Source organism: Mastomys coucha, unplaced genomic scaffold (genome assembly GCF_008632895.1).
Source record: "Mastomys coucha isolate ucsf_1 unplaced genomic scaffold, UCSF_Mcou_1 pScaffold22, whole genome shotgun sequence".
In the NCBI taxonomy this organism is placed as follows: domain Eukaryota; kingdom Metazoa; phylum Chordata; class Mammalia; order Rodentia; family Muridae; genus Mastomys; species Mastomys coucha.
Window position 1 is genome coordinate 1698572 of NW_022196905.1, and position 20403 is coordinate 1718974.

Consider the following 20403-nt stretch of genomic DNA (forward strand, 5'->3'; position numbering starts at 1 on the left):
TATGTCTTTCTTAAGGTCCTGTATCATCATCATGATAAGTGATTTTTATATCTGAATCTTGCATTTCCAGTGTGATGGTGTCCAGGACTTGCTATGGTGGGAGAACTGGGTTCTGATGATGCCAAGTAACCTTGGTTTGTGTTGTTTATTTTCTTACGTTTGCCTCCTGCCATCTGGTTATCTCTAGTGCTACCTGCCCTTGCTAAATCTGCCTGGAGCCTGTCCTTCCTGTGACCCTGGTTGTATCAGATCTCCTAAGAGTCAAACTGTCTCTGTGATCCTGTGATTCTGTGATTCTGGGATCCAGAGCTTGTTAGAGCACCTGGGAGTGCAGCAGCTTCCTTTGGGAGTTGTGGCACAGGCTGCAGAGCTTGTGCCCAAAGTCCACTCAGGACACCAGCCCAGAGAGACTGGAAGGAACCCGAGCCACTCTGCTGGCGGAGTTCCTGTGTGCCTAGTCCTGCAGTTCCCAGTTACTCCCGGTGTTGGGACAGATGTTGAGTCCTCCTCACCTCTGATCCTCTGATCCTGAGAGTGTCAGAACGCCTGAGAGTGGAGCTTCCTCTGTGTTGTAGGACTGGCTGCAGAGCTTGTGCCTAAGGTCCGCTCAGGACACCAGCCCAGAGAGACAGGAAGGAACCACCACAGTCTTAATTGCTCCTTAATATTGTATGATGGTGTTCCTGGAATATAGCTCCACAGCAATATGAGTATGGCATACAGGTCTAGCAATACTGGGTATTATATTTTTTTTGAGTACATGTATTCTCATTGGATGTAGCATTTATCATACACGTGGTGAAGTTCAGTTTGTGGGACTCTGCTCTACTGTGGATTAGAGAGTACATGAATTTATGCAGTTCAGGAAAATGGAATGGATTCTTTCCCTCCTTGTGTTAGAATTTTCCATCTGTTATCCTTTGTAGGGATGGATTTGTGGAAGGATACTGTGTAAATTTGGTTTTGCCATGGAATATCTTGGTTTCTCCATCTATGGTAAATGAGAGTTTTGCTGGGTATAGTAGCCTGGGCTGGAATTTGTGTTCTCTTAGGGTCTGTATGACATCTGCCCAGGTTCTTCGAGCTTTCATAGTCTCTGGTGAGAAGTCTGGCATAGTTCTGATAGGCCTGCCTTTATATGTTACTTGACCTTTTCCCCTTACAGCTTTTAATATTCTTTCTTTGTTTTGTGCATTTGGTGTTTTGATTATTATGTGATGGGAGGAATTTATTTTCTCATCCAATCTATTTTGTGTCCTGTAGGCTTCTTGAGTGATTCTCATTCCCATTTGCCCATCCAGGCCCACCTGGAAGGAGAACTCTTCTCCATGGTATTAAAAGAGATCACTGTCCTGGTGATGGTGCTGTTCCCTAATCCTAAACACACCCCCAGGAACTGAAATTAGAGCATACCTTTCCATGTCTTAGGCTCTGCTAATGTGGGGTCGTGGTGTTCAAATCAAGCCCACTTTTGTGTTTTACATCTTCTAAATGCACCTCCATTAGGCCTTGGCAACTCCCCCTTGAGTCCACACAGCCACAGTCTCCTTGTTCCAGCCCAATGACCTTGACTACCATTGAGGCATCTCTGAGAGAAGTGCCAAACACTCTGGGTAAGAGGGAATGAGGTTTCAAATGTACATTAGAACCAAGAACATTTTTAATTGCTGTATTTAGAAAAAGTACTCAAACTCTTTATTTTTAATAATTGGATTTTTTTAAAAATGTATTTTTCATTAGGTGATCAAGGCTGATTATTGCTGACTAGGGGGCTTTGTCCAACCTGATAAGCAAGGCTTCTCTTTCCATGGCCCTGTTAATTCTCATTCCCCCTCCTCAGCATATTTGTAAATCATTATGAGACTGTCTGACATCAGGAAGATAGGCTCTGCCCTCCCGGCCTGCTACAGAAACAAATCAATTTCTCCTCCTGGATAGGTTGGTGGAAGTCTTCCTCTGCAGAGCTTTCTATTGCCATGGTAACAGAAGATGGGATTTCCCATGGGAACTCAATTTATATACACACAGAGACAATCAGTCTCTCAAAGCTTGATCCGTTTTGTGTTGCTATGTGTATAATACAGTAGATGCAATAAGCCAAGCAGGGGGAGGAAAGGAGAGTCACACCAAACTGTTCAGTGTGGGTGTGGGATGAGCTTTCCCTTTGATCAAGACCTCTGATGACAGGAGTCAATTTAAAATATTTTAATAGTATGACAAAGCCATTGTTATATTTTGCAAGATTGGTAAAGAAGTCCCAGTTTTCTTAGAACTGCAGAGTTAGATTTATGGACTCTGAGCTGTCAGATAGACTTGAAATGTAGGTTAGACTAGGTATGCTGCCCATCTCAGAGTGAATCCCAGCAGAGCTGTGGTGAGTGAGGAGACAAGCCTTGGCTTGAAACACTTTGCAGGGTGCCAGTACTTTCTGCTGGGATGATTTCCTTGTGGGAAAATACCGGAATTGCTTTACTGCGTGTAGTCTTGTCCCATGTGGAGAAGTGGGGAGAAGGTACCTTTCATCACAGTGAGTCATTACACAGTATGCAGACATCCATGTCTTAGTCTGATGGTTTATAGGCATTACTGTGGGGTAGCTGCTTAGGCATGGAACACTCTATAGAAGGAGCAAAGAGTCTTGATGATTTATAAAGGGATAGGCTTGGTTTTATATGAGGAGAATCCATTCATAGAAATACACCCATTCTTTAAAATGCTTCTGAATTGACATTAAGGTATTTTGGGATTAGGAAGGAAGATCCTGTTGTTTTGATAGTTTTAAAAGATTCTTTTAAAACCATTATTCATTTTAAAATGTATTTTTATATTTAAAAATATTTTTAACTAAAATATATTACATCAATTTCCCTGTTTCCTTTGCTATATCTAATCCCTCTTATATCCCCTCCCTCCAGCCCATCTCATATTCTGAATCCAAATTGGCTCTCTCAAATTGGTGAACTTTTTTCTTTTATTATTGTTTTATACACACATATACACAGACACAAAGACATACAGATACACACACATGCAAGCAAGCATGTGTTGATGCACAAATATATAATAACTAAAACCTACCGGATTTGTTTGTGATTTATGTATATGATTTTAGGGCTGGTCTTTTGTACTGGATAACAGTAAGAGGAACACATCCTTGGGAAAGGCTAATTCTCTCTCATTAGTCATTGTTGCCTGCTGTTCTTTGTTAATGGGTTGGACTCCATGAACTCCACCCCCCTCCCTTGCCTTAGCCTGCCTATTTATATTGCTATTGTTCAGGTCTGTTAGGCAGCCATTTCTAGGAAACACAGTCTCACAGCCAGACTTCCTAGTCTTCTGGCTCTTACAGCCTTTCTGTCCCCTCTGCTGGGATGTTCCCTGACCTTTAGGTGCAAGAGCTGCATCATAGATACATCTGTTGGGGCTGGGTTCCCCACAGTCACTGGAAATGGTTCTCCTTATTATATTCTTAACAGTCCAATTGTTGACATTCATGAAGGTTTTTTTTTTTATCCTTTTTAAGCTTTCAAAGTGCTATTGAACTGACAAATATAATATAAATGTAAATGCAACTTGCCTATGTTCTAGGGAATGCATGGATGGTGTCAGTTTGTTACCAGGTGAGAGGAGTGAAGTTTCAGGGAAGCCAGCAAAGAAGCAGCAAAGGATAAAGTAAATGCAGACTGTCCTTTAATGGTTTGTTGCCTGTACTTGTTCTTCTGCGGCTAAGGGACTGGACCTAGTATTTCATGGTGTGCTAGGCAAATTATCTACCGCAAGGAGCATCATTATTCCTGTTCTGTCTGGTTTTAGTGCTTGGGTCTGAGCCTTGGGACTTGTGCGTGTCTAGCAATCACTCTGCCAATCTCCCATTGAGCTACATCCCCAGCCCCTGTTCTAAGAGGCACATGTTGCATGCAAGCTGTGGAAGGAAGCCTGAGACTTGGGGCTTAGAAAAGGAGAAATAGCTTAGTTTTTGTTGTACTCAAGTGATAAAGGAGGAACCTGGAGAAATGAGAATCATAGGCTGGGAAGAGGTAGTTCCAAGAAAAGCATAAAATAACTTTGGTTTAAAAACCTACTTGCAATGGGAGATTTTAAATCTATCTAGTAAATGTGTGGGTATAAGAGAACATCTGAGACAGTTAACCCCACAGTAAAGGCACTGTACATTCAAACAGGACTATTTGGTAGAGATACTGAGTAATTTCGACTGATAAGTCTAAATTATGAAAGTCTGCCATTTTTGTTTGATTTGCCTTGTTTGTCACTATAACAAAACAGCTGAGGAAAGAAAAGGAGAAAAGTTTATTTTGTCTATGGTTTCAAAGATTTCACTCTATGCTTACTAGGCTCATTAATCAGAGCTCATGGTAAGGGAGGATGTTAGGGCAAAAGGGTATTGTGGATTAATGGTGGCCAAGAAGTAGAAGAAAAGACCAGAGGGAGGGGGAAGCCTCCTGTAACATTCCTCCAACTACCCATCACTTCAAGGTTCTGGGAGCCACTTCCCAATAATGCTAAGTTTGAACACATTGATGGTTTAATCCACTGATTAAGTCAAAGGCCTCACAACTCACCTTCCAAAACCTTGCTGTATTGGGAACCAATCCTTCAATGCACATTGGAGAATACTTCACATCTAAACCATAATAGCCTCTTTAAAGGCTCACACCCTTTTCTTCCAATAATTTTCCTCATTCAAACAACTGAGAAAACACAAAAGTCCTGTTACATCCCCGCTGCTTTAGAATCCCAAGAATCTGCCAACTATCTCAGTCATTCAAAATAGAAGCCATGATACAATAATTGAGTTGTATCTCTTGGGTTGTCTCTAGCCATTCAGGGGCAGTATACCCTTCCTCTTTCTTTCCCAGTCCCTGAGTAGGCCCACAGGAGAGAGGAGAGAGATTGCAGCAGCCAAATTGTTAGCAATATCAATGAGCATCTTCAGCAAAGCATTTCTGTAATGATTACTTTGCCAGGAGATAGCCCAGAAACTGTCAAGATAATGAAGAAAAGCTCCTCCCCTCACTAAGCATACAGTCAGCCAAATTATTTTCTTCATAACTGGTAGGAATCCAGTCATGGTGCTAACCTGAGAAGTTTCCTCTAAGACATATGAAGAGTTACAGCCATTTCTCCCTTCACTGCAAACTTCTCAGATCTTCCCTCCAGTCCATCACCATGGAAGCCTTCACGTTGTGTCCTGCTATAACTTAACTTCCTGGCCTTGTCAAGACCTTTTCTAGGCTGCCCTTGCCTGCTATACCCATATCATTTCCTACCCTTGCCAGACTTTGAAAATTGTCTTCTCATAACAAACGCCCTCTCACACCCTATATTTTATATGAAGTTGGGTAGTCCCTGGTGTCCTGGGAGGCTTTATACTCATTCTCCATCTTTCTATGTCACCAGGTATAGTGGCTGACACTCCTTTTTAGGGGCACCTTGAAACAAAGCACTGTTTTGTGTTTTTATGTTTGTGTGCTTGACATACATTACTTAGTATATGCCATTGTGTCATAGATGGGAGTTTCACACACTGCTTCCATTCGCTCCATTAATGGAGCAGTATGGCACTTCATAATCTCTTGGCAGTTTTCTAAGATAGCTATTGTTACAGCTTGGGTCTTCAGTATTCCCAGAGGTCCAGTGGTAAAGGCCTGCTCCCCAAGGAGTGTGGTAGTGGAGCTTTTAAGAACAGTCTGAGGGAGCTTTGAGGCAAGTGGCCTTGATAGGGCTAAGGTGCTCTGTCTCTTTCCTTTGTTCTTCCTTCCCATCTGTGACAGGAGCCATTTTGCTTCCACCACAATGCAGGGACAACTACTCACAAAGTAAACGTAATAAATCTGAGGCCAAATACGTAATTTCCATATATAAACTGGTGAGCTTAGTTATTTATGATAACAGAAACCCAATGAATATATGCAAATACTACTAAATATCAGACACAGAAAAATTCCAACCAATCTGTCGGAAGAAGACACCCTTTGAACTAAAATCATCTCTCAACTAACATGGGAAGTGCTCTCTGACCTTAAAAGGGTTTAAGTCCCTACCATTCCCTTGTTAAGATAAGAGCTACTTTCATATGAGTTGTCTTCTTATTACTCATTACAAAGGTTCATGAGGATATATATTTTAAAATAACATTATTTTAAAACTATTATATTTACATCCACGTTATATTTATTTATTTATTCACTTATGTATGTATGTGGGTACACACATGTCATGGTGTATGTATGGAAAGCTGAGGACAGCTTGTAGGAATCATTTATATATCTCCTCTCACTGTGTTGGTGACTTGAAGTGCCTTTACTCCCAGGGCCGTCTGACCAGACCCTGAAGATGTGTTGTAAAGAACCTACTTGTTACCTGTCAGACTCAATTATAAGTCAGATTTAGTTATTGAGTGTATGTGAGAGTCTGTGTGTATTCACCCCTTGGGCTTGGGTGGAGAGCTGAACAGGCTGGATTTTCAGACTGGTAAAGCCTCAGGGTTTGGCTTTGCCCGTTTTTCCTGATTCCCAGCACCCGTCTTTGTTTACACGTTGTTGTCTTCTTTTTTTTTTTAAAGATTTATTTTATTTATTTTATGTGTATGAGTACACTGTAGCTGTAAAGATGACTGTGAGCCATTATGTGTGTGGCTGCTGTTGATCTCAGGACCTCTGCTGGCCCTGCTCACTCTGGCGTAATTTTCTGCAGCTGTCTTCAGACATACCAGAAGAGGGCGTCCGATCTCATTATGGGTGGTTGTGAGCCACCATGTGGTTGCTGGGATCTGAACTCAGGACCTTCGGAAGAGCAGTCAGTGCTCTTACCCGCTGAGCCATCTTGCCAGTTGTTGTCTTCTTTACACACTATTGGACACTGTGATTTTCCCAGCTTGACTCCCTTGCATTCTGCTCTTGACTGCTGCAGGTGTTGTGGAATATGGCTTGTTACTTGAAGTTTTATTTTGCTAGAACTACAGAGAAAGACTACTCCACAAGCCACAGGCTTAATAATCAGCAGTTCCCTTGGTGTCTATGTAAAAGGAACTTTCACTTCAAATGCAAAATCTATGACGACAGACACATAAGCAGTACTTGACCTTGGGACCTTTCTATGCTTTGGAATCCTAATGAGAACAGGATCTGTCTTGTGTTTCTGCAAACCTGCTTAATTAATGGAAAAGTGAATTTCCAGCAACAGCAGTTTTGTTTTGTTTTGTTTTTCTTTTTATTGATTCATTGTGATTTTCATATCATAAAACCCAGTCCTGCTCATCTCCTTGTCCCCTCATATCCACCCTCTGCCATTGCAACATCCCCCCCAAAATGAAACATACAACAACAAAGCATAGAAAACATCTTATTGTAGAAGCTGTGATGTGTCAGTGTGTCCCACAGTATAACCCTCTGTCCACACATCTTCACTCACAAATGTTCATTGCAATGAGTCATTGGTCTGACTAGAGATCTCTGGCTTCTGTGACACCATCAATATTAAATCCACAGTGGAATGCCTCCCAGTTATCATGTTGTTGTCCTGTGTCATGGAGATTCTGCAGCTTTAGAACAGCAGGACTTGCCTTTTCATGCACCTCAACCATTCACAGATGATAGAGACTTAGCATGGGTCAGTTCAGAGCCCTGGATCTGATCCTGGGTGTAGCTGAGCTGGTCAGCCTGCCTGTTCTTCCTTATCCTCACAGCCAGGATAAGCTCTCCAACACTGCTCTGGCTAGGCCATCCAATGGGGCCATTGGCCAGAGGCAGGGTCAACTCTCCTGCTCTCATTCCTTGAGGCCAGCTCACCTGCACCCATGCCTCCAAAGCTAGCTCTGCTGTGCTGTCCAGTCAAGGTGTGGGGACCCAAGTGCTGGAGCCTGTGAGGGTCTGGGACAGCTCTCTTGATCTCACACCATCAGGGCTGGCTTATCAATACTTTCAGCATCAAGACTAGCAACACTGTATTGCTCGGGGTGAGGCGCAGGGCCTGCTTTCATGAGTACTGTAGCCAGTGAGGGGAGAAGGCTAGCTCTTCTGCTCTCATGACCCCAGGAACAGCTGTCCTGGGTACTGCAGGTATCAAGGGGGTACATCCACACACACCTGCCCACCCCACTTCATACAAGGCAAGGGGCAGGGCCAGCTCTCCCACGCTCACATGTATGGGGCCTGCACACCTGTGCCCCCTCTACTGTGCTGCCCAGATGAGGTGCAGGGACAGCTCACTGTTTTCATTACCCCGGGGTCAGCTCTTCCCCACTCTTATGACCCTGGGCTCAGCTCTCCAGACTGCCTCAGATGGAGTGGAACCAGGAGACAGAGGGCATCTTTTATCCCCACCTGGGCCAGCTCTCCCTTGCTCTGTCCTCAGGGCTGGCTCACCCACTCCAGCGGCAACAATTTTTAAAATTAAAGTCAAAAGCTTGGTTGAATGTTTAATAATATTTTGAAAATCAGTAAGTAAATATAACTTAGCTAAATTGATAGGGCCATATAAAATATATTAGAGGATTGAGGCCATGGTTAATATAGACTTTTAAGGTAACTAAATAGGTCAAATTAGATAAAAATTTCCATCAAGTTTTACTATGCTTATCTTGCCAAAGCTGAACACTTGATTTTATAATAATCAGGCAGTTGGCTGCTTTGGGAACAGATAGACTCTTTGTTCTGAGATCATCTGGTTTGATGATTTAAAATAAACAAATTGGGGTAAAGGATGATCGATATATATTGGCTTTTGTTCAAATAGAGAATGTGAAAAACAGGCCTTTTTCTTTTTCAGCCTTGCCTTACACCCAGATAAAACTCTGATTGCAACTGGCCAAGTTGGGAAGGAGCCATATATATGCATATGGGATTCCTATAATGTCCATACTGTGTCTATTCTTAAAGATGTCCATACACATGGAGTTGCATGCCTGGCTTTTGACTCGGATGGACAGGTGCGTATCTTTCTAATTTATATTTTCTTTAATGAATCCTTAAGTTTACCTGAAATTATAATACAAACAGCTACCAACATTTGCTGCTTCCCTTTGGCAGGCTCCTAGAATTTCTCGTTGTTGGCTCCTTTTCAAGCTAGTAGTATTGGTTCATCCCTCTCAACAGGTTCCAGTTTTAGTTTTCCTATTCCCACTTTACTATCTGGTTAAAAAGCTCCATAAAGGAACTCATAAGGTTAAGTCCAATAGGGTTCAGCAACCCAATCTTGTCACCTGTTATTAGCATCCCACCTGGGATCCAGACTGAACCAAGCCATTTGCACAGCCCTCACATCCTGGTCAAATGCTGTTCTGGGCTTCAGGTGGTCACTGCACCTCCTAGAGATCCATTCAAGACTCCTTTTGATTCTACTTTGAGGTTACTTCTTATTCCTTCTTCTTTCCACCCACCAGCCCCTTTCTAATTCAAGCAGTCAGCAATTCCTGTGTGTTTAAACTTTTCTTTTTAATAACTCTCACATGTATTCTACTCTTCTCCCACTTTCAGGCCCATCTCTTTACACTCCAAGTCAGAGCCATGTAAAATGTTATTTAAACACTGTCTGAATTAATATCCTCATAATTCTTATTTATTTAATTATTTCTCATATATTACGATTTCATGTATATGTATGTATGTGTATCACATTCATGCCTGGAGTTCAGAAGAAGGCATCAGATCCCCTAGAACTAGAGTTACAGATGGTTGTGAACCACTACATGGGTGCTGGGGAACAACCTGAGGTCCTAGAGCACACACAAGTGCTGTAGGCCATTTAACCATCTCTCCAACTTCTTCTGTACAGTTTCTTAGTAATTAATTTTACCAGCTGAAAATGTCAAAGTATCTTAAAGCCAGCAAAGCTTAAAATAGCATTGAATGAAGTACAAACACCGTAGGTGAGCATTCTCTGTTAACCAGCTTTTCTGCCCACATTCTCCACGCAGTCAGGTAAGTCAGGGTGGACGCGTGCCTTTGCAGTTGCATGCCCTGGGCCATGTTCCATTCCTCATCTGAAGTTTGCTATTTGCCTGCTTTGCCCTCTTGATGAGACTCGTTTTGAAAAGTGCCGCAAAGGTATGAAACATTCCAGTCTCCACAAGTATGTCTCCTTCCTTGGACATACACCACTGGCAGAAAGGAGGCAAATGCATCTTTAAAAGGTGAATGGGAGCACAGAGGGCTTCTGCCTGGCTCTGGCTACATTCACATGTTGCTAAGCTTACAGCTTTCCTCGCCAGCCTTCTACCTATCCCTACATAGCATCCCTTCTGCTGTCTCTCCATCCTTTGTATAGCAATTATTTTATTCAATCATTGTTTAGCTGATTCCAGGGTTCATTCTGTAAGTCAGTGTCATAGAAAACAGTGAAATTAAACCTAGACATTCACCCAAACTCCGAGCGGAAGAAAAGCCTACCTGATGAGGAGTTGACCTGACTTGAATCATTTTAAGATAATTAATGTTGTGCCATCTTCTTCTGTTGTGACAGAGAACTGGACTTGGTATGAATGTCTGAACTGAATGACTTATGCGCAGTGAGAATGGCCACAGATGTAGGCTGGCATGCCTACTCACATATACAGTCTCTCACTTTTTAATCTATTTTAGCAGACATCTATACCAAATTTTGTTTTACAGTATCACAAACATGCTTTGCAGTGGAGGGAAATCCAGCTGTAACTATGAGTTCTTTGTTCTTTTTACTTATCCTTTTTTCCATTTTACTCATCCATTTCCTTTTGGATTCCTGGCTATTTCTCTTGAGGTTCTATTTTGGCAGGTGGAGAGCTGTGTGGACTGTGTGGTTTTTAACTGTCAATGGAGAAAAGTAACCTATTACCCATGATGGATATTTTGGCTTGCTGATGCTTATTTCTTCAGGCCTGCTGTATTCTCTGGGCAGAGTTCACTGAACTCCAATAATACTGCGGAAATGACAAATTCATCATTACCTCATAATTGACAAAAGCAATAGAAATGCTATCCCAGGAAGCTGTGGGGCCTTTCGCTATAAATGAACAAAACGGCTTTCTTTTGTTTTGTTTTGTTTTTTTAAACTCAGGAAAAGTGAATGTAACTGCTAATGTTTGTAAACTGGTTTTTTATTAAAAAATAAGCTGAATAAAATTCACCCATTAATGAAAATATAAATCCTGTTTTATAATTTAGTTTATTTTTAAGAGTTTGGAAGTTTATACTAGAAAGCCATTGAATATTGTAAGCAGAACTTAGTATGTCCATATGACTGGACCTTGGAACACAAGACTGCTAAGAGAAGCCTGGACAATAGAGATTTGGCTCATAGGACTTCAGACAGGAGCAAGAATTCTACTGGGAACTGGATGAGAGGTCATTGATGTGATACTCCAGCAATGAATTTGGCTGCATCCACCCGAGTCCTGACCCTGAGTGAAGCTGAATGCTAGAATGATGAGTAAGTTGTTTGGTGGAGCAAAGCTGAAGACGGGATAGCATTCAGGTTGTGGCGTGATTTATCCAGGCCAGTGCAAAAGAGGAACAAATGAAACAGAAAGAATTTTGAAAATGCATAATTTGATGAGAAAAAGACCTTAACAGAGCTCAAAGTTGCTGCCCAGGTTATGTGCTGAAAAAAAAAAAGAAGCTGAAACTGTTCATGAGAACCTGCAGCTCTGCACTGGGACACTGAGAGCAAACTGTTAGTGAGAACCCACTGCTCTGCACTGAGAACTTGCCCCACAAACTCCACAAGACTTCACTCATTCAAGGCCCAGCCATGAAAATGCAAAGTAATTTGAAACTGTGGAGCCTGTCCCTTGAAGGCATCTGAAGGGTTTTTCTATTCCTTGAAAGCAGATGCCAAGAGAGTGTTTTCCCATAGTGAGAAAACAGAGGCTGTTGTTGAGAAAACCAGAACCCACAGAATTTAGGAATGTTGTGTGCATGGTAATATTTTTGCAAACATGGAAACTGCAAGTTTGAGTTAGTCATAAAATCTTCGAGAGAGAAACACTGCGCCCAGGCATCATGTCCTGCAAGGAGGTCCTGAAAAGGCCATTTTGTGCAGTTGAAGCTCAGTTACAATGGAGATCCCAGAATATTGGAGATGTCACAACCATGGGACATCTGTTGAGGACAACTTCAGGCACAAAGTAGAGCCAGGCCAAGAGAGAATACATGTGCTGTAGGCAACAGAGCTGAAGGGGAGAGATACCCAAGCCTTTTAGGACTCAGATAATTCCAGCACAAGCCCCAGATATATTAGACATGAAATTGAGGACGTGGTCTTTTCCCTGCTGGTTTCAGCCTTTCCTTGTGATGCTCAGTTTCTCCCCATTGGAATGGGAGGGTTTACATTGTGCCTTGCAATGTCAGAAGTGTGCAACTTAAAAAAAATTGTACAAGGCTTCATAGTTAAGAGATTGCTTGACTCTCTGGAGAAACTCAGACATTATACCTATTAATAGTGTTAGAACTGTAAATGACTATGGTAGGAATTTTTGATGTTGAACTGAATACATTTGTATAGATGGCTGAGAGCCTGTGGGGGCCAAGGAGAAGATTATGGCTGAAGAGTAGTTTGTTTTGGGTGAAAGTTGGTGAGGGGTAGAGTAGTAATGGTTAATACTGTCAGCTAGACACAATTTTGAATCACTTAAGAGATGAGTCTCTGGTGTGCCTGTGAGTGGTTATCTGAGAGACAGAGCAACTCTCCTGAATTGTGGGTAGTGTCATTCCATGGACTGGTGCCCTGGACTGAATAGATAGGAGAGAGAGAGGCAACAATGAGCATTCTCTGCTGTTTCCTGACTTCGGGTGCATTGAGACCGTCTGTCACCTGCTCCTGCCAACCCCTTCCCTGCCTCGATTGACTGTATCCCTAGAACTGTGAGCCAAAACCAAGCGTCCCTTCCTGAAATCACTTTAATCAGGTATTTTAACACAGCAACATGACAAGTAGGTAATGATTCTGAAACATATTCAGTGAGAAATGTGAGCCCACATATCTCCATATTACCACAGTCAGAATCATTGGATTTCTGTGATTTCACCTCACTCATGCAGTTTGACAAGGTAAATGCTAATTTTGTACTCATTTCAAAAATGAGAAAACTAAGATTTATGGATGTTGATTAATTTTCCAAAGTATTTTTTGTTGTACCCAACTATTTATGCATCTCTAAACCCTCATCAGAGAAGTTTCTTTTTGCAGTAGATGGTGATTAACACAGAGATCACAACTGTCCAAGACACAGAAAATAGGAGACTGAAGATTGCTCAGTCCTAAATGGAAGATATTTAATACATTCCAGGCTTGACCATCATTGTGGATGAGGGGGGCAGAAATGTTGTAAGGGTCGAATGCAGTGAAAAAATACAAGGCAATCCTCTGGACACAGCAGGGCAGCTACACATGTGAACTCACAGTACCAGTGATGGCACACATAAGACCTGTGCAGGGCAAAGCCAGACCCAGTGTGGAGAGGGCGGTTGAACACGAGGTTCTACTCCTTTCTATGTTGTTGGCAACTGTTAGCTGTTGGGAGAGAAAGAATCAGTTTTCTCTAAGAGTGTAGACCCTGGGAAGTCAACTGTGCTCCAGTAGATGGGAACACATCCGAGAATATTTGGACAGCATAAATTAGTCTTGATGAGTGGGGAAAATCAAAAGACACGAAGTTGGATGAGTAGGGAAGGGAGAAGAGGATATGGTCAAAATACACGGATGAAATTCTCAAAAGATAATAAATTATCTTACATTTGCAAGGCCTGCCATCTGGCTAATTAGAAAACAAAGAAGCCGAGTGTACTTATTCTGAGCCAAGCCCTCTAACATGTGGTTCTGCTCCTAAGAGGGAGGCATCCTGCAAGAACCCCTGCATCAGTGTTACATACACCTACCTGCCTTTGATGCTTCTCACTTTGCCTATAATTAAAAGTTGAGTTTAACTGTGAGGACAAAAAGCTGATGTGACGTCAAAGGATGAGTAGCTTACAACATGTTCCTTTTACTAGGATTATATATCCTTATGCACTTGAGCTGTTTGTGAAATTAGGTAAATTAAGGACAAAATCAACCTCGTTAATTGGATTTTTTTTCTGTATGTGTTTGTCAGACTCTTCAAATTGTATGGTGTGATGAAGATACTTAGACTGTGGAAGTCATATTTTCCTAAATCTTGCAGTAAAAAAAATCTGAGTATGACAGCACATGTCTATAATCTCAGTAGTCAGGTGGCTAAGGCAAGAGAATGGCCATGAATTTGAGGCCAGCCTGGCTTACAGAGTGAGTTCTAGGTCAGCCTGAGTTAGAGTGAGAGCATATGTCAATTTTTTTTTTCACAATGCAATTCACTGAGTATGCCAGGCTGTATAAGTCCTCTGCCTCAGCCTCCTGGGATCTGAGTTTACAGGTATGAGTTATCATTCGGATCTTCCACAGTAAACATTTAAATGGTTATTAATCCGCGCCTTCAAGCTGTCTTCTCAAGAGTTTTGCGAGCCTGTCAGCAACTTTACAAACTTTGCACATTTGGATCCTGTGGTCAAAAAGAATGAATGAGTGTGATGTAGTAGAACTGCAGTGTCCATGTGATCCACTGGAGGCCCTCTGCAGGGATACAGGACTGCAGTGTCTGTGTGATCCACTGGAGGCCCTCTGCAGGATACAGGAGAACTGCAGTGTCCGTGTGATCCACTGGAGGCCCTCTGCAGGGATACAGGACTGCAGTATCCGTGTGATCCACTGGAGGCCCTCTGCAGGATACAGGAGAACTGCAGTGTCCGTGTGATCCACTGGAGGCCCTCTGCAGGGATACAGGACTGCAGTGTCTGTGTGATCCACTGGAGGCCATCTGCAGGGATACAGGAGAACTGCAGTGTCTGTGTGATCCACTGGAGGCCCTCTGCAGGGATACAGGACTGCAGTGTCCATGTGATCCACTGGAGGCTCTCTGCAGGGATACAGGAGAACTGCAGTGTCCGTGTGATCCACTGGAGGCTCTCTGCAGGGATACAGGACTGCAGTATCCGTGTGATCCACTGGAGGCCCTCTGCAGGGATACAGGAGAACTGTAGTGTCCATGTGATCCACTGGAGGCTCTCTGCAGGGATACCTTTAGTATGGGGATTAGGATGGGTTTGGGTTCAATGCCTAGTCCCTGGTAGATAATCGATAACTACTCATTGAAAGTAGATGTGAATAACAGGAAATATCTCATTACTTTCAGATATTAAATTATTCAAATTATTCCTTTTTTGTTTTTTTTTCCTTTTTTCTTTTTCCTTCCTTCCTTTCTTTCTTTTTTCTTTTTCTTTTTTTTCCTTCAGCATTTAGCCTCTGTGGGATTGGATGCCAAAAACACAGTCTGCATTTGGGACTGGAGAAAGGGAAAACTTCTGGCCTCAGCTACTGGCCATTCTGACCGGGTAAGACCTTTGCAGACCTGTAGAGTAACTGTCATTTTATGTCTTTAAAGTAAATTTGCCATATATAAATTTTCTCATACATGTTTAGCTGACTAAGATGGCTTCCTTATGATTAGTGTCAACTATCGTTATTCATGAGCAAAGCAGACTTTCAGTGCTGGAGTTCAACTTCTTTAAGCTCAAAATAGAGCAGAATTTGAAATCACAGTAGTTTGACTCCTGGAAATGGTTGTTAGAAGACATTCACAAAAAAATATTACTATAAATGTTTGTATTTGATTTGTGATTTCTTAATGCTGAATGTAAACTACGGTCTGCTTCTTATTCATATTGAATTTACTGTGATCAGAAATGGTAACCCCATGCAGGCACACCCTGCAAGATAAGGGATTATGTGGGCACAGCCTGTACCTTATCCGACACTAATTTCTTTGTGGACTACATAATAGTCCACATAACTTGATATGGACTATTGTATAACTTGATTTCTTTATTGCCTTGCTTTCTAGTTTCTTACCTCCCTCTTATGGTATTTTTTTTTTTGTAATTATCCTTATCTAATGAGGCCCTAGTTAAACATCAAAGTCATCATCTTACTTAGTATTACTTCTGAAAATTGTTACTAATGGTGTGTTTACAAGATAAAGGAACCACGCACTGGTTGCAAGTTCCCTTCCAGAATCGTGTCTTCAGAAAATCCCAGACTGACCATTAGTAGAACTCAAACCAAGTGTTGGAAAAGGATCAGGGTACCTTTGATCAACTGGCTCCTAACTGTAAACTGCATATGCAACACCCATAAGGAGCTTTGCAGCCTAGTGATAAGGGCTCTGCTCTCGGGGACTTGAATTTTATTGAAACTGTTTTCTGTTGCAGTAACAAAATGCCTAAGAAAATAAAAGAGGAAAGACTGATTTTGGCTCATGATGTCAGTGATGCTGGTCCAGGCTTACTTAGCTGCTTCCTTCTGGGCCTGTAGTGAGGCAGCACATTTTTGGCAAAACACCAAAATGTTTTGGCAGAGTTCATCTCAGAACCAGACAGGGCAAGAAACCTGGAACAAATCACATACTCTTCAAAGGCACCGTCCACATACTGACCCAATTCCTCCAATCAGCCTCTGTCTCTTGATGACTTCTGCTCTAATGCAGCCACTTTTCAAGAGTGGTCCCACTGGGGAAAGCACTCACCAGTGAGCCTTCTGAGGTAATGCTTCACGTGTAAGCTGTAACTGTACTTAGTGTTTAGTGTGAAGTGCTTAGGTTAGAAGTTCTAGACATCTCCACTTTCACTCCAGCTGCATCCTGTGAGGTGAGGAGAATTGGATTGGATTGATACACTAGTTTCCTGTGATCACAAAAGGTGGTATACAAAGTCGTGATGTAACATTGGGCTCTGCTGAGAGGGAAGTATTTCATCCAAGTTATTGTGTAATTAGCTACTTGTGTTTCTTGTCTAACCTGAATTAATATGTTGTTTGTTGACCTTGGGGGAAAACAGTAGACTAAAGTTGAAAATCTTCGTCATTGTTGTTATGTTCTTAGAAAGACTAACATACCCTGGCTTATGTGTAAAGTGTCTGCTCAGGTTGTGCAAGTTCTATTAAAGGAAATTTAGCTAACCTGCCTTTATGTCATGAGTCTCTGAGTATAGAAGGAACAGTACTTTGGAAAGTAAACAAACCAAAAGGTTAGCGTTAGAGGATGTTTTCATAATAAGAAGCCAATCACAGCCAGAGAGACATGTCTAAACAAGGCACATGCCAAGCCCGAGCATCAAGCAGAGTATGGTCCTCAGCCTCTTGCTGGTCTGTACATTCTGCTGGTGCATGGGGTAGACTGCTGCTACTTTTGAGGGCCGTCCACTTTGCAAAGCAGTCCTCTGCTCAAGTGAATGCTGTTAAGTTTAATTTGTCTAACCATTCTCTTTTAGCACTACTGAATATCACATGGTACACCTGTCTGATTTCAGTGACTGCGCCCCTTTGCCCTGTCATACTTAATAGTTAGGGGCAGATTGTTAGTTTAGTGAGAATTTGTTACTGGTGACCAAGCCATAAAGCTTGGCTCCAGGTCCAAACACTTGCCAAATTAAAATTAAAAGAGAATGGCTACATGCCTGCATGTATGTGTGTATGCATTTGTGTGTGTGTATATATATGTGTGTATGCATGTATATATGTGTATACTCATATGTGTGTGTTTGCATGCATGTGCATGTGTGTGTATGTGTGTAAAAAGGAACCTATTTCCAGTTTTACCCCAAACAGGAGGGAATAATTCTCAGTCTACCTCTGCCTTTCACTGTAGCTCTGTTACAGCTATGGAAAGATCAGGACAGAAGCCTGGATTCATGCATACCACTGGGCTGTTTCTCACATGCCAGGAGTCAGGGTGGCTGCTTTTACTCCAGCGTGATATTTCTGTAGGGAGCTGGAGGTGAAAAAGACAATCTTCAAAAATATTTCTTAAGGCTTAGGACTCAATTAAAAGGTGAATCTAGAATGTTTTGAGAGAGGCTCCTTAATTAGTATCACATAGTTTTATTCTTCATTACTGGTGTCTTGGTGCCAGCAGGAATAATTGGTTTCTTATGATTAACTTCAAGAGATTATTTTAGTGGCTAAAGACTTATTTACATGTGTCTAATAGGGCTTTATAGTCTTCAAAAATCATTTCACCTGCATTATCTTTAACTGACTTCACAACAAAACCAAGGGTGTGCTGCTAATTTTAGAAAAGATGAGATAACAGAAGTACTGAAACCTGGCTGAACTTGGATGCTAAAACGGGCACGTGGACTGCATCTGTGCTCTTCAGAGCTCTCTGGAGTTCACTGTATCTTCTTCCTGGGTGGTAGGAAGTGCCCGCTGGGTTCTTTCTCTTTCTGGCCCTGACAATTGGTTCTTCCCCCTCTCTCTCCCTCCCTCCTTCTCTCCCTCCTCCCCCTCTTCTTCACCCTCTCTTTTTCCTCTCTCTCTCTCTCTCTCTCTCTCTCTCTCTCTCTCTCTCTTTCTCTCTCTCTCTCCTCTCTCTCATTCTGTTGCTTGATATTTTCTTTTGTCTCCCAACATAACGTTTTTAATTTGGGAATTTTATACAATGCACCCCAATCACACTCACTTCCTATTCCTTTCTGATCAACACTTTACAGAACGTGGCTCATAGGCCACCTGTTCGGAACATTCTGGAATCTGCTTTTAAATGCCAATAACAGAACTCACTCTATACCTTGGATATTCTGTAGCTTGGGTGGACCTTGGGCATGTGTGTTGTCAACACTCACAATAGGTGACTCAGCTTTCAAGGTTGGCAGGAGGTATTTTCTATCTTCGAAATGGAACTAGAGCTCCCTGCAAACTGTCTCATAGTTCTTCACAGAGAATAAAAAATAGTGTTAGCTGGTATGTTTTCAGTTCTTTGGAAAATTGAAAGTATAAGAGTTTGGGGGGCATTTTAAATGATTTAAAGGACTGTGAAGATCTGGTTCCAGGTAAACGACTTCTTTCATACTTTCTGTTTCTACTCGGGGTATTTGTCCACATTGAAGTATAGCTAACCATTAAATACACTCCCAAGTTTTATAATTCTAATTTTTATTGAAAAGCTATCTCCAAAGTGTTTTATCAACATTGTGATGACTTCCAGAAATTTTGATTTAAAAATTACCCTAACCGTCAAAAGTTGTTTTCCTCAAATGAAAATTTTTAATGGATGCATCAGTTGTACTTGGAGACTAAGGTGAATTACTTGTCTGCCTGGACTGAAGGTAAGTAACCTTGAGGGCAGCGGGCCAGCCTCTTCTGACTGGTTGTTAGAGCTTGGTCCTCCATTTTCATCCCCTGCAACCCACATTAACAAGGGTAGAGTCTTTGTGATTGCATTGGTCTCTGAAGAACATTTAATTTCTTGACAGATTTTTGATATTTCCTGGGATCCATATCAGCCAAATCGAATGGTTAGCTGTGGAGTAAAGCATATAAAGGTATGGTAGCTTGCATTCTTCCATGAAAAAATATGTGTTAATACAGATGATTTTTGTATATTTGATTTTTTTTTCCTTTTTAATCTTATGTGCCTTGGTGTTTTGGCTGCATGTGTGTCTGTGTCAGATCCCCTGGAAGTGGAGTTACAGAAAATTGTGAGCCACCATGTGGTTGCTCTGGTCCTCTGGAAGAGCAGATGGTGCTCTTAACTGCTGAGCCACATCTCCAGACCCTGCTTTTTATTTTTATTTTTTATTTTTTGAAGTGAGGTTTCTAGGTGTAGCCCTAGCTGTCCTGGAACTCACTTTGTAGGCTAGGCTGGCCTGGAACACAGAGATCCTCCTGCCTCTGGAGTGCTGGGATTAAAGGCGTGCTCCCCCATGCCCAGCAATACAGGTTTTGCTTTAAGATATGGAATCTTAGAAATATCAGGCAACTTCTGATTAGTACTAAATGAACCACACTTCCTGTCCAACTGCTGCTGGGCACTTCACTTGACTGTCATTATTTTTCAATCCTGAAGCATAGCCCCTGTCTAAATTAGTCTGGATACATAAGACAGTGAAAATAACCAATAACTTCAGGATAAAAACTAATTAGGAGGAAGAATATGCACTATTTACCAAAGCATGTTAGAAGTTATAATTAAAGTTATATAAATAAAAAAATTTAAAGCAGCAAAGTAAATAATTTGTGACAGTTAGACACAGTGGTGTCTCTAACCAACAGTTTAGAATATGGTAGTATCTCTAACTACTGGGTACTAAAACTATTTGAATGAGGAGTGTAATATTACTTCATACTATACACGAAAGTAAATTCTAAGCCAATTAGAATGTGAAATATTTAAGAAACCATAGGTAACTAGAGAAGTATGATGTTTTCTTGGCTGATGTAAAACAATGGTTGCTTCCATGCTGGGAAGGCATTTAAAGAACAGAAGACATCGTAGTTAGATGGGGGAAGGTTAGGAGAGGTCACAAGGGGAAAGCCTATGAACTAGGGCAGCTGCAGGCTTTC

The 20403-nt window shown here is 41.7% G+C and overlaps 1 protein-coding gene across 5 annotated transcripts in view; it reads left to right on the top strand.

Annotated features, from left to right (window-relative positions):
* Eml6 (EMAP like 6) overlaps positions 1-20403 on the top strand; it is a 289180-nt gene that overhangs the window by 127246 nt on the left and 141531 nt on the right. For all 5 annotated transcript variants that reach the window (XM_031337169.1, XM_031337170.1, XM_031337171.1 and 2 more), the window contains 3 exons: positions 8788-8947; positions 15300-15398; positions 19314-19382. In XM_031337169.1, coding sequence (XP_031193029.1) covers positions 8788-8947; positions 15300-15398; positions 19314-19382 — 328 coding nt within the window. The remainder of the gene's footprint in view (positions 1-8787; positions 8948-15299; positions 15399-19313; positions 19383-20403) is intronic.